The sequence below is a fragment of the Falco punctatus genome (assembly GCF_963210335.1).
Source record: "Falco punctatus genome assembly, chromosome: 5".
NCBI classification, from domain to species: domain Eukaryota; kingdom Metazoa; phylum Chordata; class Aves; order Falconiformes; family Falconidae; genus Falco; species Falco punctatus.
This window is the reverse complement of record NC_137584.1, coordinates 66,887,252-66,914,170: the sequence shown is the minus strand read 5'-3', so window position 1 is coordinate 66,914,170 and position 26,919 is coordinate 66,887,252. Positions and strand designations below refer to the sequence as shown.

Sequence of the window (26,919 nt, the reverse complement as noted above, 5' to 3'; positions counted from 1 at the left end):
CAGAAGGTAAATAAACACAGATAAAGGAGGGGGAGCCTTTTCACCTTTTAAACTGAAAGACTAAAAAAGATAGCAACATGGGGGAGGAGAAAAACTCAGCTGAAAAACTGAAGAACATTGAAGCAAAAAACAGTAACGTCCCCTGAAAAAAATTCTGCATCAGCTTTGAAACCTGTCGAATGGGAACAGCTTAAACACAAGGCTCCCCTTCCCCCCTCCCAGCTGGCTCTGCTTCCTCCCATGGAGGTGCAAGCCCAGGCGCTGCCATGGGTCCCAGGCAGTCCCAGAAGCAAAGGCCCTCTCATCCACATTCACAAAACTTGAGCAAGTATTCATCTCTCTTCCAAAACATTTCTTGTTTTGTCGTTTACTTCGTAATGGCTGGCCTTGCTAAGTCCTACAACCCTGCCAAAACCGATCTTTCTGTTACCCTGGCTGCGACAGCAACCCAGCAGCAAGGAGCTACACATCTAATTGCCCATGGGTTTCACAAGCTATCAGAACTTACACCAATACATTGCCTGCCGCTCCCAAGCGATGTTACCTAACGTGGCTTGAACCAGCACAAGGCAAGGAACCTGGGGATCATCTTTTTCTCCCCTTGCATCTATGAAAAATCTGGTGGGTCATGCTAGCTACTCCATATGGCACTTGGATGGGGGTAGGTTTTTCATCATCAGTTCTGGCCTGTGGCCTGCTGATCTGACTGCTTGAAATAGGGGTATACTAGATCACAGGTATTTATATCAATACTTAAAAAGTTTAGGAATGGAAAATCCTGTTTCAACTTTAAGCTATTTAAAATCAAAGCCCAGACTCCTAACTTCAGACATCTCCTGAAGGAATCATATAGCTCTGTGGAAAAGTCTTAACCAGCTAAAACAAAGTTAAAAGTTAAAACAGAGTTACAATCACAGGATTTACCTGGCCAAGTCTCTAAAAGAATGTCCGTGCTTCCTCCACGTGACTACCCATGTGAAATTTGAATTGAATGCTTATAGCCAGGGTATTTTTTTCTGTAGTGAGTATGATCTCATCCATCATGCTTCAAGCATTTATGTCAATCATTTCATCCACATTCCTTACATGTACCCTTTGATATGGAGAAATAAAGCATCTTTTTTCCCTTCTTTACGCTCAGTTTCATAGCTTAGCTCTCTCTTCTAGCCTCCATGGCTGCAGCCCAGGCAAACTCCAGCACAGTGCCTCTGCCGTGGCTCTGAGCACATCCTGGGCTGAAGGGCAAAAGGCTCTTCTGGCTCCTCCTCAGCCACTACGGGGAGCGGGGTGCCTACCCCCCTGGAGGGTAGCTTTTCAAAAAGGATGGATTTTCTTGCACCCCCTCAAGGCCATGAAGGTAAAACAACCCGGCAGAAGGTGGGAAGGAGGACTTCCCTTGAGCTGACTGCTGGAGGGATGTCTGCCTATAGCTTCAGGGCTTGGCATCCACAAGGAGATACGATTTCATCAACTTCAAGGAACAGAAAGGGACTCTTTCTTCATTTGGGGGTTAGCAAACTAGTCACACAGTCAGAAGGGGCAATTTAGCCAGTTCTACCAATTCTGCAGATTTCAGGCAAATTCAAGTGACTTTCATCTTTCCCATCCATCTCTTATTTTTCCTCCTGCCAGGATTTGCCCCTTAGTACACATTTCGTTAGTTTCTCCCGGTCTGGGTTTAAAGGGCCCGAATGCTAAAGCCTCTACTAGCAGCCTTGTGAAACCCCTCCACATGAGCATTGCCTTTGGTCTCCTTTCTCTCACCCTCCTGCTTTTACTTCCTACCTTTTGTACCATCCTAAACTTTTCCTGCCTCTCCCCAGGTTTCTGGATGACAACACGCAACTCCAGCTGCAGTTACCTTTTTCTGCTCTGCCACAGTTACCACCCTGGACGCCTCATTTCAGGAAGCCAGTCCTGGGGATAGCACTCCAGCTGCAGGCAGGAGACCTCAGTGGTGTGGTCCCTAGTGGCTAGCCTGCTGATGGATGCACAGACTCATGCAAAGGAAAGAAGGAAGGAGGAAGGAAGAAAGGAATGCAACTATCCCATCCTTTCTCTGCTCTACTTCAGGCTCTGCCATCAATTCAAATGCCCCAAAGACCAGACAAACTTCTTACGACTTCGCTGTGGCTGGGTGGCTTGTGCAGTTCCTCTGCTCCCTCTTTAAAGAGTGACCTTAATATTTTATTTATTGTCTAAAGGATAATGTTCATGGTAGAGGAATATATGAGGCAATAAATGGCCTTTGCAGATAATTAAATGCTGAAGAGAACCAAAGCTATTGATAGCCATAAAAGCCATTTATTCTGAGTGTGCTGAGAAGCCAGGAGCGCTGTTTCTCATAGCATGCAACAAGACAAGATTAAACTCGCCACGGTACTAGAAAGAGGAAAGACAACATTTTTCCTGCCCTCTTAGGGCTTGAAATTTCTGAGCTGCTGTTTATTTGGTGCTTGGAACAGAAAATATTGATTGTAATAATATGTGGTTTTCTATCATGTTATTCTTTTTTTCCTAGCTGTTTTAAAGGTGCTTTGCATGCAGTGGCAAGAATTATAGCCCTCCTTGGACAGGTGCTCAAAAAAAGGCACAGCAGGGAAGGGTGATGTGGCCACAATATCAGTGGGAAAGTCTCTGACAAAATCCAGCTCCCAGCCTAGTGTCTTGCCTGCTAGTCACACTCTCATAGTGCATTGCTATGGTACTTCTCATACCAGCTTTTCAAGTGCTTGTAGACAGGAAGAGCCCATCTTCCTATATATAGAGGCATTGAATTAGCATAGGATACCTCTACCTTCTGCTGTGCTTCTGCTCCATATGGGACCCTACGTCCAGCCACTGCCAGAAAAAGAGATGCTGTTCTCCTATGGACAGTGGTAGGGTACACCGTATGGTATCTAAGCATACAAATTTTCTTTGTCCATGGTGAAAGGAGAAAGGCTGGGGACCTTATTTACAGACCTTCCTGTCTTCCCCCCACCCACAATGAGGACAAGGATACAGGGTGGTCACGGGAGTCCTTGCATAAAGAAAGATTTGTTGCTGATACATGCAGCCGTGCTTTTCTGCATGGAGCACAGAAATCATCGAACACCACAAAATGACCCAAACCCAAGATTCAAGACAGAAAGAGCAAGGAAAGAATTGCCTGAAAGGGAAAATGAGAAGATGATTATCAAGTTTGATGTTTCCCTCATAAGATAAATTACTTTGATTTCTGTGCCCACTATCATGCTGGCAAGTTTCATAGCAAACGTTTTCTTCTGAAAAAATAACAGTCTAACATAGCATAGGTGCATGTCAGCAGTATGTAGGTGTTCCAGAAATGTCCTTTTCCCATGCTCACATCTAAGCCTCCATGAGCTTAGCATAGTGAAGCATAATGAAAGCTGAACACAGAGGGTGTGGATGGAAGCACTTCACAGGATCTCTGTTGGCTTCTCGTCCATGTAGCCCCTGGCACACTTCACAGAATTTTCTGCAGAGGTCACCCAGATCATCCCATCATTTTAGTTCAAACTGCAGTACCACTGTCATGGAAAATTCTGGGGTGCACGTCCAGAGGTGCTTTGAACCCCAATGCTGTGGGGATGGGTAACATCTCAGGATTTGCTGTAATGCAGATCTGAAGCTGGGTAGGGAACTTCTTGGATGAAGTCCTGGGAGTCATCCCCACAGCTGCTTCCCACAAATTGCTCCTATAGGTCAGAAAGTCCCCTCACAGCTGAGCAAGGGCCATGGAGTATGTTCCCAGAAGTGCCAAGACCAGGCAGTGAAGCCACTGATGTTGGGAGAGGTCTGGAGGGGGACCCTTGCCCCATGTGTGGGGCTGCTGGGTGCTGGTGTAAGAGGCGCTGGCAGGGCAGGCAGAGCACAGGGGCTCAGGAGCAGGGAGGGCAATGCACAGCCAGCCAGGATCATTACAGAGGCTGGTGCTGGGTACAGACGGCTGAGCGCATACTTCTCAGACATGTAGAACATTGTTGTAAGTGATATATGCATATATCAACAAATCCCACCTGGCCTGTATGCAGCCATTAGCATCTGGCAGTTTACTGTGAGCACAGGTGAATAATGGCTTAGGGGCATGTGCTTTGGGGCAAGGTTGAAAGGTGACTCCTGTGTGGTGTAAGTGGATTAATATGACTGGACACGATGTTGGCTTCTGCTCTCACTTCTGTCAGTGTAAATCAAGAGTAACTACACCAAAGTCAATACATGTATTCAATTCATTGGTACATAGGGGCTGAAACACGCATGATTTTAAAAGAAAGAGCATCTCGATTACAAGCTGGAGAACAGAAACAATGAAGAATGTGGCTGCTTTGCATGGCTTCCTGCAGTGCTTTATTATGGTCCTGCTCCTTCCGTGCAAGCTCTATCCCAACAGGCGCTCTCATAGACCTGTCTGAGAGAAGAGCTCCTACTATCCTCATTATTGCCACCACAGGGAAACCCCATCTCTGTTCTGTGTGGCAGAGGTCCCCTCTGTGCTGGCCTTGCTGCAGAGAAACACTGGCTCCCAGGGAGATGGAAGGAGATTTAGGCAATGCAGTGTTAAACATAAACTCAGTGGCTTAAGCCCCAGTGCCTAAAACTGGAGTTATTCCACTGATGCCAGCAGAGCTCTTTAATACAGCCTGACATGATGAACAAGAATATTATGTACCTGCCTGACTCCGGCTGAGACCATCACTCCAGTTCCTCTGCCACACAACCACAGACAGAGAGCCCTGAGCTGGGCACAAGCTGCCGTGGGGAAGAGGCAGCTTTTCCCCTTTCCAAAATTCTCCATTTCAAGGACTTTATGTGTCAGAGTTAATTTCTCCTTCCATGCCTCCATGTGTGCTCTGGGGCCAAGCAGTAATCTTGTAGGTGGGTTTTCCAAACTACATGGCTGCACTGAAACCAGCCCCCAGCTCTCCAGCCTGCATCCTGGGGCCCACAGCGGCACAGACAGCAGGTTAGCTGGTGAAGCTGCTGAACTGTCCCCCAGCCACCCCCAGGCCCATGGACAGGCTTCAGCAGAGCAACGCAGGTTCACCAAATTTAGTACACCAGGTCGGTGGTTAGAGGAGTGCTTAAAGTGTCCTCAAACCCTGTCTCACTCTATTTCTGTTAATCTTTGGTAGAAGGAGAGTCCTCCTTTGGGGCTGCCAGCTCAGACAGCCACCTGAGAACCTGCCCACTCTGGAAATGGCACTGCTCATCACAGCCTCCCTCACTGTTGGACTCCCGCATCCTCACTTCAACAGGGTATCACCCAAATCTCTGCAGGTCATGCTGACCCACCCTGCGGCTCTTCGCCTATCAGGCCAGTGGTTATCAGACCCCAGGTGACCAAGCTGGAAGAGTTCTAACCACATGTATAACCGCTACACTCAGCTATTCAAAGCTCACATTCTCCACTGTACCATAGTGCTGCTGGTGATGGAGATATAAAAGCCCCAGGACTCACTGCCTCTTCCCTCAGGCAGCAGGGAGCAGAGCCCAGGCCAACGCTAGCCCTGACCAATACTGCCAAGCCCATGCTGCCTCCAGGGGGCTGTTAATTGCCTGCCCCCCCCCCCGCCCCCTGCTTCAGCAGTGGGAGACCCAGAGAACAGCAGCCTTCCCTACAGCCATGTCTCCGAGCTCGCGGCAATGGTGTCAGGGACATCTGCATTGAAATTACATAGGGAGGGAGATGCTCAGAGTGTAACAGCCACTGTAAAAACTCCAGTTGTGGAGTTGCCTTCCATCACATACAGCCTTGCCATGCAAAGGAAAATGCAAATGTACATGCAAATTAAAATGCAAATGCAAGGCCTCCTGGGCTGCATTCACTCAGTGCTACAGAAATCCCCTGACCTCTCAGAAACATTCAGGTTGCTGCAAATGTCCTAGTCCAGAGGAAAAAATAATGCTGCTTTTCAATCTGGGCTCCCGCTGATCCTCCCCTATGTGTAAGAGTGGCAGCTGGATTTCTTTGCACGATAAAACAAATTCTGCACTCTGTGCACAGCCCACTCTCAGCTTTGGTGGGCAAAGCATACACTTAGGGTCTTTCTGGAAAACAAGCAATGCATGGATCATAATTGTGGACACTAAAACACCTTTCTTTCAGCTGCCAGCATATATCTGCCATTAAACTGAATGCATGAGAGACAATGCGCTCCCCAAACACCCACAGCGTTGTTAATAAAAGAGAAGGAAAAATAATTTAAGTCAGGAGGAAGCCTGCAGGTGAAGCAGAGGTTCAGGGCCATAACTTGGCAATGTCGGTTTTCTGTAAACTAACTTTTGTGCTGTCCACAGTAGGGCCCCAGGGCAGCTTTCTGACCTCTGATTGCAGATGGGGGCTGCAGGCATAGTCCAGCTCCATGGGGGCTGCACTGGAGTGGGGACAAGAAGGAAGACCAGGCATGCCATCCGCCTGGGAGCCTGGTGCTGCTCAGGGCACGTGCCTCTCTGGACCACTCCTTGGATGCATCTGCCCCATGCCACAGCCCCTCCAGGCTTCGCCCCACACAGTCAAGCACTGAGGCAGGGACCTTACTGGTGGCCACAGGCATTTTAAGCTAGGAGAAACACTCCCACAAGTAGCAAAGCAAGCCCCTTAGCAGTCACAACTCATATTTAGGTTTACACTCATGGACAGAGGTGACAGATCGGGATCCAGGCTGAGTGTGCTACAGCTAATAATGTTACTTTAGATTTATGCTAATGGCACTGACTCAAAACTTCATTCTGTGGGTGGCTCTCTCCCCTCACCCGGTAAGAGGTCCCCTTGAGTGAAGGCAGACCATGCTGCTTTGCAGATGACCCTTAAAACAAGCGGCATGCAAGTGGGGAAGCACACAGGCAACAAAGTGCTGAGGCAGTGCCAGGTCAGAGCTTAGCCGTTACGGCGGTGATTCATGCTGCAGTGACACCAAAGTGTGGGCTGGGGTCCACATGCTCACCCCGTCGCCCACCTCTTGTTGCAGGCAATGGACTAAGGCAGTGCCTGAGGAGAGGGGTCTGGGGAGCAGGGACAGGCAATGCTCTGCAGCAGGTCTGCAAGCAGAGGAGGCTTGGTAGTCAGTGGGGAACCTGTAGTGTCTAATATGGTGGTTGAGCTGGATGGAGAGAGAAGTTTCCCCTCTACCTCCCCGCCTGCCTGAAGCTTGGAGGAACCTAATCCCTTCGAGGCTTCTACCCCTATTCTTGATGAGACCAAAAGTTACAACTGACAGAAACAAGGAAAATGGGATCATATGAGCCTTGTTGCCTTAGGAAAAGAGATAAAAGAAATAAAAAGGTAGGTAATAATTGAAAAAAAAAATATCCCTGTCTGTGCTGGGCCTCCTCAACACAATGATTCTCACCTGAAAGCCTCCTCTGTAGCCACTGGGAAAAATATTGCAAATCAGCCTGCTGACTCCCTCTGGAAAGGTCCCACACAGACCTGCGGTTCTCTAGCATATACAATACAGGACCAAAAAAAGACAGGCATTTCTTCAGCCCTGTTAAATCTTTATCCCAAGCTGATCAAGCAGCCTACCTGCCTCCATCCGTCTGTTTTCATACACCTCTGGGCTTTCTGACACGGCATCGTACTGCTGGAAAGGCTGGTTGCTGAAGAGATTGTCACATAAGAGGCTGCGACAGAGCTTCTTCAGGAAACGCAGGACATACCCGATGCTGTTCACTACCAGCAGGCTCAGGAGATGCTGCTTCCCCTCAAACGAAGCTGAAACTGGAAAGCAAGCAGGAGCAATTCAATACCTGAGGATGCACAGCAGGAGGAGGAATGACAGCAGGGGAAAAGATTTCACACAAGTATTTGTATGTCTTAAAATATTTTACATAATTACTCCACCTGAAGCAGAAAATAAACTGGAGGAGCTTAAGGAGCTGTTTGTGTGACCCAGATCACCTTCACCCTGGAGCTCTGAAAGGTGCCTATTGGCATGGCCAGCAGTGCAAGGATTTCTAATACATGCATCCAACTGAAAACTGTATTGTATGATTGGAAGGAGGAAATTATGATACCCTGGTCTAAGGAAGGGGAAAGAAAGTGATCTGCCAATGATGGGCTGGCTATTAGGCTGACTTCAGCAATACCCAAGGTTTTAAAAGATAATGGGGAGACAAGAATTAAAGACATGGCTGTGAATGAATAAAAGGTACCAGGGTTGTACTGATGAGACAGTTACTAGCTTCATCATGGGCCTTTATTTACTGATTTTGTTGCATTTATTGGCAAGGGAGGGCTGACAGTTGCGGTCTATCTGGAATTCAGTGAAATATGAGTAAACTTTGTTGAACTGGCAATTATTGCGTGTGAAAGGTGGGGCAGGAGATGGCAACAGGCTCTGCTGGCAGGAGACCCCAAGCACTGGAGAGGAACTGGCAGTGGTCCATGCTGGCACAAAAAGATTTTGCTGATGCTGTAAGTTAGGAGGCATTATTAACAGAGAAGAGGACTGGGAGACTGCACAGAAAGGACTGGCTGATCTTGAGCTCTGCAATAATAAAAATGGGTGGAAAAATACTAGAAAGTACGCAGCAATCCACAGGTTTTTGGGGAGGCTCAATATGAACTGATGGGAGGAGAAATTATGCGACAGGCTCACCAGATGCCCATAAGCCACCAAGGTGACATGGTGATGAAAAAGATGTATTTCAAGGAGGTATTGAACAAAGCATTTCTATGGGGGACAAAGGAGTGTCAATTCCACTACATAAAGTCCTGGTAAAGTCTGAGCTGGACTGGTGGACACCATTCTGGTCATCCAGGCTTGAGAAGGGTGAATTCGCATTTGCAGAGGTGCACAGCCAGGCCACAGTGATGTTCAGGGAACAGAAAGTTTCCCTGTGGCACTGCAGCCATCACCACCTCTGCTACACGGGGCTGTGGGAAGACACTTGCACTTTCACCAATCCAGCGATCTTCCTCACAATGCAGAGACGAACTGAAAGAAATTTCACTTCTGAATATACTGAAATATAGTTTCAGAAAGTATTTTGGCCTAGCAGAATGAGGACTGCCCTCTAGAAATACATCAAAGATTGAACTCAAAGATGAGAGCAGAGCATTAAACTCCTGAACAAAGACGTCAGGGAATATATTCAGCCAAGAATGAAAAAATGCATAGGTCCCAGCCATAAGAGGTGGAGGGGTCACAACAGACCCACCAAGATCAATTGTAGCAGGACACATTCAGGTGTCAACAGGTTTGCAGGGAGGACTACATAATATGGCTGCCTGAACTCCACCACCCAGAAGTTTTTTTCCAGTCCTACAGCCTCCAGTCGCTATTAGTGAGTATAAATCACATTGTTAGGGTTATAATCTTTGGGATAGCTTCAGAGATTTCCTGCTGACCTGAGCTGCTGTAAGAGATCCTGCTCCACAGCCATTTGGGCATCTGTAAGCCAAGCCATGGGAAGATTGTAAAGCCCATGACAAAGTCTGTCTGTGCTGCTGCTGGGCTGGGAGTGAGCTGCAATCTCAGAGCTACGCTATGACTATGAGGCCATTCACGCCTCCTCACTGATTAGAAGAGGCATGAAGCTGGGAACAATGTTGACCAGGTGCTTTTAGCTCAGGTAGCTGAAGCTGAGCCAGCTCAGAGGAACTGAAACCAAGGGGTCTGGCAGGCTTGGGGCACAATGTGACTTTCCTGCTTGTAATTAAAATCATATATGCAGGACAGAACTAGGCAAAAATGAAGTTTTGCACTAAATTGCTTCAGTCTTGTATTTCTGTGAACAAATCTGGATCATTCTTAGATGTCCCCTAGGGAAGGCACACCTGTGATAAGAGAGAACTAGAGGAGAGGGAAGAAGCAGGATTTATATGCTGCACAGAGGGCCAGAGCCTGGGCTCCCACACAAGAGCATCCCAATGGCACAGCTGAGCTGCTGTTGTTCCTGCAAAACTGATCGGACTTGTGGTCCTTGGCTTCGTGTTCATGCCTGACTCATCCCCGACAGCTCATTGGAGAGTGTTGTTCCTGTATTCCCATCATTGTTTCATTCCCACTGCATCACCATGTGCAAAAACAATGTTGTGACACAAAAGTCTTGCTGTGATTAAAAGAAAAGTTCGTGTTCAGTCTGAGAGCCAGACCAGGGGATTCAGCGTGGGGCATGGGAGACTCATCAGGATACAGCGAGAAGTGTCACTGTGGGAAGATGAGGAGCTCCTGGGAGGTTCCCTGTGATCTCCAATTCCTCTGATATATTTGTGTAGTCCTGCCATATGGGGAATTGCCACAGGACTTTTGCAATTCTTACAGCTGAGAACAGATTTGGCTTATGAACTGCATGCGGAAGACACACCAGCAGCTGAACTCTGTGTGAGTTTTCCTTTAGAGCAACATGTGTCGGCAACGTGAGGCATGGAGAGGGCTCGCAATGCTGCTCGTCCTTGTCTGGCCGACTGAAAGACTCAGCTCACAGGCCTGGCCTCAGCACTTTTGAAGAGTGGTAAACGTAGGGCTCTGGAGCTAGCCCTGTTCCTCCCCTGAATCACCACTTTACCGATATACTTTCATCTGACACTGAGGCAATTCCTGCAGCTGCTCATTTCACAAAGGTGCAAGTGATGCTCAAAGCTGGTTGCCAGCCCACTGATGTGAACGGGGCAGCTCGGACAGTCAGAACTGGGGATCAGGTTAAGATTCCAAGCACTTCCCAAGTGGCCAGCCACCCCTTACAAAAATGCTTTACCTGACACCATCTCGCCTCCATAGCCCTGCTTGATGAGTGAGAAGACTGCCTTTTGCTGGAGCGCGCAGTCGATGCATGCCTGCACAGCCTGCTGCAGCGCTGCGGCCGGCCTCTCGGGACCGAAGTGCTCCGGGAGCTGCTGCACTTTTTTTCTGTCAAGGTATGGCCCCACCTTCGCTTGTTTGTTGACATAAATGCAGACTGTAGGCACAAAATCCCAACAAGGTTATTACAAAATGGCCCTGAGAGCATCCTAGCAAATGCTAGCTTTATACATTTCTATTTCTTTCACAAGCTCTTACACTCACTGGTGGATTGCTGCCATTTGCACAGCCAGGCTTCCCTGCACTGATCACCCCTTGCCTAAGTGAGGTGAGCTGAGTCTTGCTCAGGTGAGGATAAGCCACATGCAACCAAAGCAGCTCCTGTATCTCCTGTATGTATGTGCCTGGGGGCTGCTCTCTTGCAGACTGCCTTGTCCATGCAGCTGGTGACCAGAAAAAACGCCCAAGGAGTGCAGGACAGTGACTAGCCAGGGTGACCTTACAGCAACAGGTAAACTCCATCCTGAGGTGTGTTTGGGGTTTGTTTGGTTTTTTTCTGTGTTTTTAGACCGGCTCACCGAGAGGCCCTCTAAGAAGCGCTGCTCTGAGATGGGTTTTGGGAGACTTTGGATCCTTGCTACTTCTGACCTTTATGCAGCTGTAATTTCTGGAGGGTTATGCTGCCCTGAGCTGCACAGCGCCGTGGCAGACACTGTGGTCTTTGGAAGCTTCCTGACCCTCCATGTCCACCCCAGCGCTCTGCAAACAGCATCACCTCGAGGGAGACTGTACATCATGTGCAGTGCTAAATCCCCATTTGGGACCACATCTGCACAGCCGGGCTCTGCAAGGGATGTCCCTGGCTCTCCGCAGCCAAGCCCTGGATGCCTCCTTTCATACGGCATCACCTGCAAAGGCAGATTTTCTACGTGCTACCAGGCTTGCTGGCAGTAGCCAAAAAATCAGTGTTCCCCTCTCACTAGCGTGAGCTTATTTTAAGCTTGGAACTGTGTCTTGGAGGAAGCAGAGATAATACTGTGGTAACTAAGGGCGACTGAGACACAGCCTAAAGTCAGGCTAAAGTGAGACATATTATAATAGCTGGCTGAGTGTGCTCGAGCTGTCATCTCTCAAACAATATAACATTATCCTCTGACAGAAATCAGATATGTGACAAAAAAAACCCATCAAGCAGAGTGGAGGACATGATGACAGCTGTGTAAAGTTGGAAATAATTTACAGTTTGCATCACCGTAATGAAAAACTAGTGTGACTGTCAACAGCACACTCTGCTACCCCATCTCTCACTGAACAGCAGACGAGGCTCAAGCAGTATATCCTGGGTAAACAGGAGGATAATAGCAATCATACTTATCATTACATAGCACTTTACACTTTGTAAGCACCAAACAAACAAAGGGATAATGGAAAGACAGCAGCAGCATGCATGAATTGCCGGGGGGTGGGGGGGTGGGGGGGGGGGGGTGGTGGGACACGACTGTCAGGGTGCAGCTTGCCTGGCACGCCACCATGCCAAACCTCACCAAATCTGCAAGATGTGGCTTCTGCTGTGACAAGCCACCGGTTTTGCCCAGGGCTCAGCTGCAGAAGGGACCCCGAAGCCTGCAGGCAGCATGCTAGGTCCCTCGCTGGGGAGCAAGGGCTCCTATAGTCCTTTTGGTGCAGACAGAGAGGTAAAGGTTGGCTTGAGCCTGCCTCCACCTCCTGCAGACCTTGATCTGGTGGGAGCCTACACACACCGTTGGGAAGGTGGTTGGAGAAAAGGTATTGGCGGCATGGGGTGGGCAGATGGAGGTACGGGCATCACATCCACAGAGCCTGAAATGCCCCATGGAGCCTCTGCCTCTGCAGCCACACCGGTGATCTAGTGGGGCTGGTGGACTGTGCCACCCTGTCCCCCTCCAAAAGTGGCACCAGGCGCACCACGCAGGGTAGCACTATGAAACACCACTTGGCTAATGTTTGCCATGTGCCTTGCAGTCTTCAGATGTGGAGGGATAAATGAGAATAAAATATATTATTATCGTCATCGTCACTACATTTAGTATCATTCTGCTACCAGAGCAGATGGAAAACTTCCTCTCTGTGCATCCCAGCTAAGAAATAATGGGATTTATGTGTTGTGTTTAGATTCTAATGTTATCTAATCCATTTCTCTGCTGAAATCTCAGGGTAAATCAACCATCTTGTTGATTTTCTTCTCATTTACATCAATTTAAAAGCATTGACCTATGGTACTTCTGGTAATAGAAGCAAAAAAAGAATCAGGTTGTGCTTTCCCTGGCTACAGTCAGAAATAACCAGGTCTGCTGCTGTGATAAGGCACTAGGGTTTATGTCCTGGTAACCCTGCCTACAGTCAGAACATGGCTTCTCCATCCTTCTCCCCAAAGCTGTAACAGATGCTTCATGTTCACACCGGGGTTTAGTCTGGTCATTGCAACCCATTTGGTGGGGTGAGTGTTCGGTATAAAATGGTAGCGTTCATGGGATGCTGATGTCTGCATTTCAAGAAGAATGGATCTGCAGTCTCCACTAAACTTGACGCATGGCAGTCAAAATATATTCTTGCAGGACATGTCTGTTCTTTTTCACTGGCCGCCAGTCTAATCTGCAAACATCCCATTTTCATGAGCTCCACCTGTTCTGGAAAGCACAGCCTCCGGCTGGCAGCCCATGGTTCCTGCTCACCCCTTGGCCAAGGAGCACTTGAGGCTGGGTACCTGTGAGAGCCTGTGGTGTGGCCGAGCTGGGTATCGTAGCTGCATCCTGGGGGATGGAACTAATATCTGGCTCCGGTGTGCTTCTCGGCGGAGAGATTGCTAAGGAAGTCATCAGGACACGAGATTTCAGCTGCAAAAAATAACCAGTTGGGTAATGAAAGTACACACAAGATATTCCAATTTTATTCCATGTATGTCACGCCCCATGAACTCCCACTCATTAGCAATCTGCTATTGCATCACTTTCTCCAGGCCAGGAGCATCCGTTCTGCTCCCGGTGGGATACTGGAGCCTGAAGCCTGACTGATTTGCAGCAGACAGCAACACCTTAAGTTATGGGATGCAAATATTATGCCACCCACCGGGTAGTTATTTACACCTGAGCAAATTGGTTCTAACACTCTAACAAATCAGTGCAATGGCATTTTACGACCCATTTCATGTGGGTGTAAACAATTCTCCGCAACTCAGAAAAATGGGGTCTTTAGCTACATCATAATTTAGGGCCAAATTCTGCTCTTGGTTACAGAGGTGTAAATCTTGTGTAAATCCAGTGGCACCAAGAGGCTACTTTGGGCTGACACCCATGTAAATAAGTTCAGACCATGGTCTGTAGTGTGTTATTACCAGGTAGTAAATACAAACTGCTGCACTGTTGCACCCAGTAATCTTCATGACCTGCAGCCTGGCTTGGAGAAGTGAAACACGATGGGAATTTACGGTGCAATATCACTACATCTTTATGCTGCCAGTACCTGGCAACATCTCACCAGTCAGGTGATGATCAGGTCCTCACAATTATAAAGAGCTGACGTGATGGATGTGACCTGAAGGTACCACTCTTGCTTTTCCTTTTGCTATGAAGGGAAGCTGGGAGAAAGCAGAAAGCCAAGCATGCAGCTGGCTGGTTTGTATATTTACATATACTACACCGAGCTGTTCTTCTGGCAGGTGATATTTTTGTTGTGGCTGTTTTTCAGTGGCCAAATGTAAAAATGCTATAAGTAACAAGCATAAGAATGAAAAGGAATTTTTAGCCCTATTAAATTAGCAGAATATTGCTTCTCTCAGAGCTTAAATCCAAGCTGGAAATAATGTACAAAGCATATTTTAGGTAGAAATAAAGCCAGACCACTACCTACTAAGAAAAAAACCTTGAGCAAGTCCCAGTGAAGAGCAGAAGTCATTTTGGATAAATATTCATGTTGTGCATGACTATGATTACAGCTGTGGAATAATGGTCACTGTTTCAGTGTAACTAAAAACAGAAAGCTGGGGGAGAGGGAAGGCTGTCAGGCTAGGTACCATCCAAGTGGGTTGTCTATCATTACATCTGTGGGAGTTTGGGTCATTCCCCAGTTACTGGTTTATCCCAGCAAGGGCTTCACTAAGAAAGAATTCAGGGTCTCCTTTGCTTTCAGTAGCACAGCAGCCTGTGCTGGGATGGTACCCATCAAAACAAACAAAAAGGCCATCTTTGTTGAGATGGGTGAAATTTTTGCCTGTCGGACCTCCACCAGGCCCTTCCTGAACTGGTTCCTTTATGCAACCTAGAGTTTCCCTCAGAGAAGTTCCTGTGGAAAGATGTGCCAAATAAGCTCAGACAGAAACAAAAGCTATCTCCATCACCCAGGCACCATCCCCTGCAGGGCACTGCTCAGCATCTGGGCAGAGACGGTATTCCACCTGCCTCAGAAGTGCCAGGCACCACCTCCACATCGTGTCACTGCCTTCCGTCCCCTGGGGCAGGCTAAATCCCTTTGGATTTAGCCTAAACAAGGGCAAAAAAGTTCAGTAAGTGAATCTAAGACAAACTATGGATTTGACCTCCTGCTGTATGGCGGCCATAGGGTACTGGGGACCATGAGCTGGCCTCTGGCTAGTGCCAGCAGCCCTCACGTGCCTGTGTTGTCCTGTTTTTGTGGGTTGTCTTGCCTTCAGATTGGGATCAGAAAAGAACAGGAAAGTGCTGTTGATTTGTTTTCTAAGCAATTAAAATAAATGGGAGGAAAACAGGGTTTCAAAAATCAAGGTACTCATCCAGTTTGGGGGTTATCCCATGTAGGAAGGTGAGAACCAGCATGATTTGTTATTTTCTTTAGCAACACGTCAATGACTCGCTTTTCTATGATTAAGTGGCTTGGCACTATGAAACTTTGGAGACCCCCTATGCTGGGCTTCCAGGCTTGCTTTTGATCATACACGTATATGCATATATAATAAATGCATATATACATGTGTGTTTGTGCATAGTATATACACCAATATAAAAGTATATACATTTGTATAGAGATGTACCTGTATACTTGTATATATATTTATATATACATATACATAAAAATAAATATATGCACTCACACATGCACACATCTATATAGACACTATTTTGGAAACAGCACACCTAATAACTTCTGTTTCGCTTGCATGTTGGCTCCTTAACATCCTTACTGGCTCACAGCCGTGTGGCCCCAAACACGGGCGCACAAGTACCCTCTCCAGCCCTTGAGCCTCGTGCACCGTCTGAGTGTGTGCTGCCCCAGCAGCACCACCAGCCCAGCAGAGGTGGGACAGTGCCCAGCAGACCTCTTTCTCCACCTGTTCCCTGGGTCTTGGAGGCCCAGGCAGACTTGTGTTCAAGAGCAATTAAACAGAGGGCAAGACTTGTGTAAACCCTGTAGCTTGGAAGCCCCTTCTTGGCAGATTGCCCTTTTAGCAAACAGTTTACTGCAAACTTAATAGCAATGGTATGTGCTCTACAGCCTCTGGATACAGATAAATGCCATTTTATTAGGGGTAGCAGAGGATGTGCCTTCATTAGATCAAAATAAAACAATGCCTGATTACAAGAGACGGTACACTAGCAAACATGGCTTAAATACCTCCCGGGCACTGAAACCCTGAGTAGTCCCTGAATATTGCCAAGTGTAAATCTGAAAGTATTTCATTTAAAGATGTCTTTTCTTGGACTGATTCTTCTCTATCAAAAAGCCAACCCAATCAACCAGCTGACTGAGAGCTTGGCAGTAGAGAGTACATATGCATGAAAGTGAAAAAAAGCAGTGAAGGAAAGAGAAAGAGAAAAAAAGAGACAGAAAGTCTGTCAGAGCACTTTGGGAAATCCTCACGGTAAGGCATTTGAATCAACTTTTGAATATCAACTGTCATAGGTTTTATTATGCACAGCATGAGATGTAAAAGGCAATGGTTGCTTTAAAACAAGATGTACAACCAATCCCTCCACTCTTATGGATCTTCTACCATGGAAAAGAGATCAGACAAAGCTGATCAGGGATTTAGGGTAGGAAATAAATGTGTCTACTTCACCAAAGACACAGTGCTTTAGATGCAGAGAAAGCACGGGCTTTTGTGCCATTGATGCCAGCTAGGGGCTTGTGTGAGTATGCAGTGGCCGAGGCAGGGAGGACCATGTTGAGTTCTGGAGTTTCTGTTACAACCTGCACACCTCTTCAGAACAGTCAGGACTCATCTAGGTGGTATTTCCGTCATCCCGCACCAAAAAAAAAAAAAAAAAAGTGAAAGAGGGGAAGAACATTTCCCGGATAACTTTTTTTTTTCCAATTCTGAACAAGTTCTCTGCCAGCTTATATAATAAAATGGACAGGAAAGAAACAAGATGAATCATGGTGCAAACTTTCCCTGTACTTTTCTTAAACGACTTGGATCGTAGGTCCTCATCTTTATGGCTCCTAGTTCTCCTGTACTGGTTATCCCTTGTCCTGACAAAAAATTTGCTAGAAAAGGCTGGGGTTCACCATGTCCCCATGGGCTTGTGTCCTTCCAGCCAGGAGGGCAGAGGCATCTCCTGGCCACAACAGCTTTTGCTGCTGGAGAGAAAACGACCTCCTGCCTCTGCAGATGTGCACACAGATGTGCACCAAGGTGAGTGCCTGGGCCAGCCTGTTCCTGCTGTGTAGGTTTCCAATGGCTGGGCAGAAAGGTGCCATTAAACTTGCACCAGGGAAGCACAGAGCTTCCGAGTACATGTTTTGGGGTCCTTGGCTGCACCCCGCGCTCTTTGTGCATTTGGCTGCCGGTGAGGAGGCTCAGCACGAGGCAAGTCAGGGCTTAGCTCAGTCACCAGGGGCAAAGAGGGGTCAGTGCTGTGCTGGCAAAGGCAAAACACAATCCAAGGTCTTCCCCATCTTTTCTTCTTGTGTCATGCAATACCTTTCTTCCACACAGCAAATGATGCAGGGGAGTCTGCACACAGCCTCCTGCATCCTCTAAGTGTTTTGCAGTGAACGAGGCACTCCCTGAGAGGAGCATATGCAACCTTCAACTCCAAGGCACTATCCTTGTCCTGTGAACTTTTACAGGACAGGTGAACAACCAGGGCACTTTAAGGTTGTCTGTGCAATCTCGGTCCTAGCATGTCCGAATCCTGACTGCTTGTTTGTCATCATTAATAGTGGCTCCCAGGGCAGCAGGGGAACCTGTGCCCTGTCATGGAAATTGTCACTCCACACGCTGCCCTGCACAGGGCAACTCTCACTGCCCACTCAGCCTGGCAGGAGCTTGCAAGGTCCGGGCCGACCACTGACCCCGGGGCTGGGGCCATCTCCCCAAGCAGGAGATGCTGCAGCACCATGGCCGGGGGACAAACTGCCCTCAGGCTGCTCGGATGGGGCCATCGCTTGGCTGCCTGCTGGGAGGGATGTGATGGTCTTTGCTGCAGCCTTGCCCCGTGCGCATCTCGCTCCGATGTCCTCCAGCACCGCGCATCGCCCACGGTGCTAACACAGACTGCCCTCACGCAGGTTTTCAAGGCAGCTCTTTGGGGCTGCCCCTCACTTACAGCCAGAGAAATAAAACTGATCCACCTACTAACCTCCCTGCTGCTGACAGAATAGACTTTTCCCTAGAGATTTAAACAGTCAGAAAGAATATTGTATTTAGGGAAAATACAGAATTTTATGGCAAATAGCTTGGCATTAGGTGCAAAACAGTTTTTTGAAAAACAACGGATGAAATTTTATACCAAAGGTGAAAAAATAAATGGGATGGTGAAGAAAAGGACTTTGCCTGGTGGTGAAGCGTGATAAAATATCATTTTAGGAAGACATAGGTATTTGCTTTGATGTTAATGAAAACAGGCAATGGGTCATCTGGCTATAAAAAGCATGTGATTAAAAATGCCTATTATTCACATCTTGGCCAAATAAATTTAAATCTAGACTGTAAATTCCTAGTTTTCTAAAAATTCAGAAGGTTTTTTTCATCTGTTCTGTAATGATTCATCTATGTGGTTGCTATAAAGAATTTGGTTGTCTGCCATTTGGGCAGGGAGTCATTTTTTAAAATGCGTTTAAGTCTCATGGTATCTGAAAGTCATACAATTAGCGAGCTAATTAAATCAAGCTAGAGTTCCCTATCAAAAGATGTAATCTTTGACTCGTGCTGGGGAAGCGTTTTTGATGGAGAGGGGTTCACTTCAGCTAAGCACACAGCGTACAAAAGCACCTCACAGAAAACGTCACTTCGGTGTATGAATCCTCTAGCGCAAATAAACAGCGCCAGGCCAGATGCCACGGGTGCTTCAGCTCCAGAAACTCAAGCCATCGGTTATAAAAGGGTGCCTTTATACTCACTGCCACTCACCAAGAAATAACACCATCCCAAATTCACTGCCAAAGGAGGGATGCTACCGCCTCCCCACTAAGTCCCTAGGGAGCAGAAGGAGACGTGTGGCACCCAGCTGGGGGAAAAGTTTCCCTTCAGAAGGAGAGGGGGCAACAGCAATCAGGTGCTCAGCCACCCAGGTCTGACATACAATGTTACTGCAGCATTTTAGGAAATTTAAGTCTCCCTTTTCACTTCTCCTACTTACAAATATGTGGTGGTTGGTGAAAGGCTTTTTCACAGGTGGGTGGGTATATTTGAGGTGCAAGAGAACATACTCCCTAGCAATATTTTTTGTCAAATGACAAATCAAGTATGAATGCAGGAGTAAGAAATGTGGGTCTGCAAGACAAGCAGGGGCAGAAGGGATGTGGTCTGCCAAAATTCTTCATTGTGGTATTTGGCAAATCACTTAATCGTCTCAGGGACTCAATTTCACCACATCTCCAAATCATTATCCCAAACTTGGATGGCTTTGATCTAAAGAGCCTACAAGTGACCCAGATTTACTGGTAATAATTTAAATTATTACTTGTAATAAATAAAGGGAAATAAATATAATAAATAATAAACTTGTAATAACAAGTACCTCAAGTAAAACAATTCAGATGTCTTTGTCCCAGAGTTTTAAGCTAGCACTGAAGTGAAAAATAGTTAAGTATTTCCATATCTCAGATTTTACAAAACACTACAGCATTTGCCCCAGTCTTAGCCTGGACAAGCAGCTCTGTTTTGGACTACCGCTACAGAATTCTGTGGTAACCCCAAGAGGGACACCTGAGCCTGCTGTCAGCTTGGCTCTGCTCGGCTGCTGCTGTGGTATCATTCACGTTACCAAAGCTAAGGCTTTTCAGAAGAAATGGGAAACTGCAGCTGGAACTGTTTCTTAGCTATGCAAGGTCTGTTTTCAGCACACACTGAAACACACTTCAAAATGTGCCCCCATAGCAGAGAGGGGTATAGATGAAGTAGGGAGAGACACAGGAGGAGGCAGAAGATGAGCAGAAGGCATTAAGGGCTGAGGTACTGATGTCTACTGCAGTAGGTGTTGCACAGGGGGATGCAGAGGAGCAGGGGATTCTGGAAATGGGATGCGGAGATGTGGTGGGGAGGGCTTGCCTGGAAATGAGAGAGGAGGGAGGAAGGAGGATGGAGGATGGGAGGAAGAAGAAGGTCTGGCAGGAGGCAAAAAGAAGGGAAGAGCAACAATAAAGGTAGCAGGCTCTAGATAAAGCCCAAACCCGAGGAGCTGAGACATTTGGTCCCTGTACATGGAACTCAGCCAGCAGCACTGTGCATGGAGTCTTGCTGCCTCCCACGAACTGAGGGAGACCCAGGGAACAGCCGGGCAACAACCGGGGCCAAGACCTTCTCCAGGGAAGGCTGGGGCAGGCCCTGTGCATGCACCGCTTCTGTTACTCTCTTTTCTGTTTAGATATCAGGAACTTAACCAGCTATTATTTTCTGACAGTCAGTAATTTGCCCTCCTTGTAACAGACTGCATGTCTGTACCCGTTCCCACTAAAAACAAGGAACGGGCACAGCAAACATGCATGGTGCCCCTAGCTGGCTGCAGGCAGAGATGGAGAGGATGACGGAGCAGTCTACTGACAAGATCTCTTACTACAATGCAGCTCTTTTTCACTCCCCAAAATAAATTCTCCTCCGCTCAGCATCACGGTCACATTTTTGCCTGGTCTGAGGCATGATGGTGCTGCCAGTGCTGAGCGCAAGGGGGGCACAGTGGGAGAGCCCCAGCCTGCTGGCACCGTGCTTAAGCAAGGGCAAATTGCTTGTTTTTTTCAAAGAAAGGGTTGCTTTCTTTACTCCTGCCTCCTCATCGGGGTCACATTAAGAGCTGGGCATGGTTTTCCCCCAAAGTGAGCAGACTAATATTCAAAACTACCTTTCCCTCAGTAAGAGAAATCTCATTACTTTCTAAAGTGTCCTTTTTTTTTTCCTCCTTTGGAAATTAGCTTTATTCCCTCCTTTTATTCCCACTTGCCTATATTCCTTTCCTTTTCCTTCTCTTTCTTGTTTCATTTCTAATCACCATTAGTGAGAAAGAAGAAAAAAAGTGAGAAGGAAGCAAAAAGTGACAAAAGAGAGAGAAACACTTCCCAGCAGGTGCGCAGCCATCTCACACAACACTGCACAAGGCAAGTTCTTTTCAGACACGCAAATTAAAACAACTGTAAACTTTAGAAAAATAGATTTCCTCCATTTTTCACTATCTCAGGTAGAAGACAAACCGGCTTCTCTTACTTTTTTTGTATTGCTCTGCCCCACGCTTGTGCAGCTTTGCCTCCATTCCTGCATTTCACCTGAAATTCTAGGAGAAAATGTATTAAAACCAGCAGGAGGTGGAGAAGGAGTGTGAAAATCACGTATCTACCTTGTACCCGGGTTTTCTCCCTCTCTTCTTTGGGATCTTCACGACCGGCAAAGCGCCAGCTGGTGCTGAGTAGAGGTTGTGAACAGTCATTTTGATGGGTGCCGGCTGGAGTGGGGGTCGCCCTCGCTTCCTCCCCACTCTGGGGGACTGCATCTCCCCGGGGGCCAGGCTGGGCGGCAGGCACGGCAGGCGGCTCATCTGCCCCGGGGCTGCCGATCAACCAGAAGGGAGAGAAAAAAAGGAGGGGGAAACAGAGCTTTTTATTCATTTTTCAGTTTAGGTTTTTCATCTGAAGGCAGCTTTCTCGTGCTGCCATTTTCCTATTGCCATCGGTTATAAAGCGGAGCAAGAAATATGCCACAGATGTGCACTCCTGGGTGGGATTCACCTAACCACAGCTGGATCAGTTCCTCCAAAGTGGGACAAAACCCTTGCCATGCCCGTTTCCCTCTGTTGACCATGAATACAGTACAGGGAGCTGGCTCAGGTGGAGATGTCTCTCTTGCAGATGTCTAATAGGTGAATCCCTCAACAGCCACCTTGACCCTGCATCCTGCAGATAAGCATGATGAAGGCATGAGCTTGTACCCACCAGTCAGTGCCTGCTTTCAGAGGTGATTTGGAGTAGATGACCTCCTGAGGTCCCTGCCAACCTGATTTTTTCCTGAATTGTGCGGTTCTGCAAATCCTCCCTCACCTCAGAAGTGCTACCCATACCAAAATGGACTTCCCTCCGCTTCATACGCAGCACTTCTGAGTGGGGAGGCTGAACTGGACCACAAGGTTGCTGGCACAAGGTAGCTGTGTTAAAGGAGAATTTCCAAACATTTACTCTCTGGAATTTTATAGCATCTGTTACCACGCATGTTAGTAGTGGGCTTTTGGATGTACTCCATCAAAAGCTGCTATTTCACCACAACTCCATGCAGCTGATGAAGTTGAGCAGGGGCAATGGAGTGGGATCTGGTCCATTTTCGTCTGTGCAGGTTTTAATAAAGGGAACAAATATATAACCATACACAGAGTATCAAGGGAATATACAGCATCCTTAGCAGCTTCTGGCAAGGGTCATGTGCTAACAAAGGTCAACAAAAAAAAAACAACTGCAGAAATACGTTTTCAAATGTTGGTTTGTCCAGGCATCTGCTTTCCTGTGCATGGGCAGAATACTAGTCCCAGTCCTGCCTGCATACGTTGCTAGACATAGGGGTCTAAGCAATTCTCATGCTTTTATGATAAGCCTTGCAATGGCTGACGTTTTCAATTTCATGCTCCCTCAGGCCAGTGATAACAGAAGACTCCCTGCTCTCCATTTTTACAGGGCAGACTCATAGCTCTCTCAGATACAGACAAAAGCCTAAAGATGTGGTCCAAGAGCATCCACTAAGCTCAAAAAACATAAAGGAAGTAAAGGTTTGTTTATTACTACAACTACAATTTTTTACAACATCTACAAACTGTAAAATCTACAGATTTCTCACTACACTTCAAATCTCACAATTTCAGAACCCAGTGTGATCAGATTGATCCGAGCTGACGTCGCTGGGAATGAAATCGGGGTTGCTTACCCACATAGTGGGGCAGGTACCACTTGATAGGGGTCTCTGGTGACAAGTGTCTGCAGCTGGGAGCTTCTCTGCTGCAAAGGCAAATACGTTTTGCCTAGTTAAAACTTCGTAAGCATGACTAACAAGCAACTCGCTTCTCTGGTCTTATCCAGTCAGTACTTTACACAGTCTGCTGTAGGATAAAAACAGAGGGCTTCTAGGTCTTCCCTCCAGTAAATGCATTTATTTGCAATATATTAAAAATTGGGGGGTGGGCGGTGGGTGTCAATAACTCTAGGGGTATCTGCTCAGTTCAGACAGATCCATTACATATGGCAGGACTTATAGACTGACTATAACATTTTCAGTCTTCAGCACTGGCTGCCTAAAACTTTCACGAAAACAGTGAATGTCTAACACCAGATCAGAGCACCTGCAGTGCCTAATTTACCATATTGCCCAGGGCCACCGTGGTTGCACTCTTCAGGAATGCTCAGTCAGCTCAGGAACCACCTGAAAACCTGCCATGGGGCTCTGATTTTTACCCACTGAAAGTCTCATATGTCTGCAGAGACTATACTTTCAGAGCTAAAAGCACCAGGCTTGCCACAGCAGGAGTCAAATGGAAAGGCTCTGTCTATCCTGAGCATCACTGCTTTCCTTCTGTCTTCAGCAGTGTGCATTTTCCTCCCTGTAGTGCTTTCTGAAGGACACCCTCGGTGTCTCTTCCAACTCCCAAAACAAAACATCCCCTCAGCGTTACATTACAGGCTGGCTGCAGGCAGGGAGTCCATCAGGAAAAGGAAATGCAAGGAGTTCACTGGATTGGGCACAAAAACCCGCTATGAAAGCCCGGTGCTTCAAGCTTTGCACTTTGTTCTGCTCTGAACAAAGCCTGGCACCACAAACATTCACAGGGGAGCTTGACAGGGGCCAAGGAAGACAAAACCCAGCCCAGGCTTGCCCCCGACCTGGGGAAGAGCAGTGGTTCCTGTGGTGGGGGCCACTGGTGGCCAGGAGGCTGTGAGACAGAGGATAGGATCTGCATTGAGCACCTCACTGCATTGCCGTTGCTGTATTCTCCTTCAATTGTAAATGTAGCTGGTGGCACCTCAGAAACTCAGAGTTAACAGTTCCTGAAGCAAAAGATCTGCTGACCTGGAGCACTTCTTTGACTGAAATGGGGTATTCTTTTGCAATTGGTGAAGTATAAAACACAGTGTGGTCAGGAAACACAGTTAATATTAGCAATCACAATTTTTTTGTCCTCTTTCTCTGCTCTCAATGCTTGTGACACTGTGCTTTGGCAAAACCTTGCAGAACTCCTTGCCACATGTGCTGACACACAAGACCCAACTGGGCTGCACACAAAATGTTCTCAGTGTAACATATTTGAATTGATATGGAAAAGGCAAGAAATCAGCTGCAGTATACAAGTTGTTGTTATTACACTTAATTACAAGCCCAACCGTGACTTCATTCTTCTTTCTTGTATGCCAAGGGAAATGGAGAGCACCTTTGGTGGCATTTACCGTGTTACGCTGCTGCAGATCCTGGAAGGCAAGTGTGCTCCCCAGCCATGGGGAAGGCAGCAAAGATGCAAAAATTGCCTCTGACGGTGCAGGGGTTACAGCACAACATCCTCTCACGCGCAGGAGAAAGCTCTTAGGCAGGCTGGCAAAACACGCAGTCAAATTGCAGGTTGGCCAGAGAGGCTAGAGGGACACATTTGTCTGACTGCCCCCCGATAAAGTCAGGGTGTTCCCTCAGAAGGACTTTAGTGGAGCAGCCCTGACTCTTGCCACAGCCGGGGCTCGACCCACAGCTCAGTGGCTGGAAAGCTTGGTGGCTTCAAGGCAAATTAAGAGAACCTGATGCAATTTAAGGGCTAATTCAAGGAAGCAAATTACAGGCTACTAACAGAGGCACCGCCTCAGTTCAGGGAATCACTGTAGTGCAGATAGCCTGGGGGAGTATTTTGGGAGGAAAATCAGTATTTGTTTGCCCTGTCCTTGTACTTTTCCTAAGGCACTAGCTTTGGATGGCCAAGGATGGTGCAGCTTCACTCTGACCTGGGTCTACCACTTTCCTATTCTTAGTTTAAAAATAACACCAGGAAATTGCTTTACATGTATGGCTTTTCATCACTTGCTAATGCAGGGCTACACACAGGGTAAGCTTTCCTTACTTGTCTTTCAAACATTGCCACCTGGAAATTTAATTTCCAACCTGCTTTCCACATTGCCCCATTATATCCCAGACAGGAGGCAGCAGAGGAACACCTCTCCCCACCTGATACCTGGCCAAGCACTGCAGGAAGGGTGACATCTTGCCTCCTCCAGGCAGAGGAGGTTCTGCCGTGGCTTCGGAGGATCCTGAGGAGCACCCTGTCCACAGCAGTCTGCCCCCATGGAATGCGGGAGTGGAGAGAAAAACATGCACCAACCGACACTGGAGACCTGCAGGATGTTTCTAACGGCCCGTGCTTTACACTGCACTTGCCCTGCATCACATGTTGGAGTACACACTGTATGATGAGCAGCACCGCTTACCATGGTAGAAACTATAGTTCAGGGGTCCTCAAACTTTTTAATCAGGGGGCCGGTGCACGGATGCAGTGGCAGGCAGTCATCTGCGGCTGCTTGGTTTCCCCCCCAACCCCGGAGTGGGGGGGGAGTGAGGGGGTCTGTAAATACCGGGGGCTGGACTGAGGACCCCGGGGGGCCGTATCCAGCCCGCGGGCTGTAGTTTGAGGACCCCTGCTACAGTTGATAGCAGATGGAGCTACAGTGCATTTCCTCCCAAGCTGAGCATTTTTGATGGACTGCAAAGATCCGTTCTTAATAAAAATAAATGCCTGCAATAAATGCAGCTTTTAACCTGCGCTCCAGTAACTGCAAGGGCTGAAGGTAAAAATATCACATTAAATTTTATATCGGTAATTCCAGAGGATGATCGTTTAAACTTGCTTTACACCAGGTCTCGTGCAAACCCATGCCTGGACTGGCACAGAGATGATGCATAAGGAAGGAACAAGCTATTCGTGCCTTAAGCCAAAGGAGTGGCAAAAGTACAGCCCAGTAGAAAATCTCACAGCAGCTGAAGGAGAATGCCCTTCACTCCCGATATCGCCACCAACCCCAGCTGCAGAAGGACTCTGGCCCAGGAGTCCCTGCCAGCACTTGCAGCCCTGCCTCCAACTCTTGACTCCTGCAGAGCTTCAGGTCTCCCAGATCTACATACCCAATAGCCATATGTAGAAAAGATACAAACTTCTTGTGATCTTGTCTGTCTTCCCTTCAGCTGTTGTTCAGGAAAGCACACTCTGCGGGGGAATATCACATTATTAAATGGGAGGGAGGCGATTCTTTTCAGCCAGTAACAGGACTGTTTTCCCCTCCTCCTCTGTGCACAGCAGGGCAGCCCTTCGGCTGTGACTGCTCGGAGGTGATGGCCTGTGGAGCAGGTGAGCAAAACAAGAAGCATTGCCTGATCTGGAAGCAAAGCTTTATACCTGCATGTTCCTCTCGGGTAGTATTCAGGGACATGAGGCGTTACACATCTCTTCATCATGAATACCAAAGCAGCACCACATAGTACATGAAAGCTAAGTGTTTAGTGAAGCAGACAGTAGGAATTTTTGCTAATATTCTCTGTATGTCTGGATGTGACTGCCTAATGATGTTGCATGGAGAGCACCCATCTCACCATTGCTCAGAGAAAGGTCAGGATAATTTTCAGCCGTGGCATTAAGTTCTTCTACAGCGATTTGCAAAGCTCTTCTTTCCTGCTTATTGCCTTGGGGACTGAATTGAGAAGCAGCTGCTTCTCTGAGGGACTCTCTTG

The 26,919-nt window shown here is 47.5% G+C and overlaps 1 protein-coding gene across 1 annotated transcript in view; it reads right to left on the bottom strand.

Annotated features, from left to right (window-relative positions):
- SCML4 (Scm polycomb group protein like 4) overlaps positions 1-26,919 on the bottom strand; it is an 85,702-nt gene that overhangs the window by 36,348 nt on the left and 22,435 nt on the right. Inside the window, exons 3-6 of the mRNA XM_080390351.1 lie at positions 21,527-21,735; positions 13,492-13,621; positions 10,705-10,905; positions 7,529-7,723 (exon numbers count right to left, since the gene is read on the bottom strand). Of these exons, the coding sequence (XP_080246477.1) occupies positions 7,529-7,723; positions 10,705-10,905; positions 13,492-13,621; positions 21,527-21,724 (724 nt within the window). The 5' untranslated portion in view covers positions 21,725-21,735. The remainder of the gene's footprint in view (positions 1-7,528; positions 7,724-10,704; positions 10,906-13,491; positions 13,622-21,526; positions 21,736-26,919) is intronic.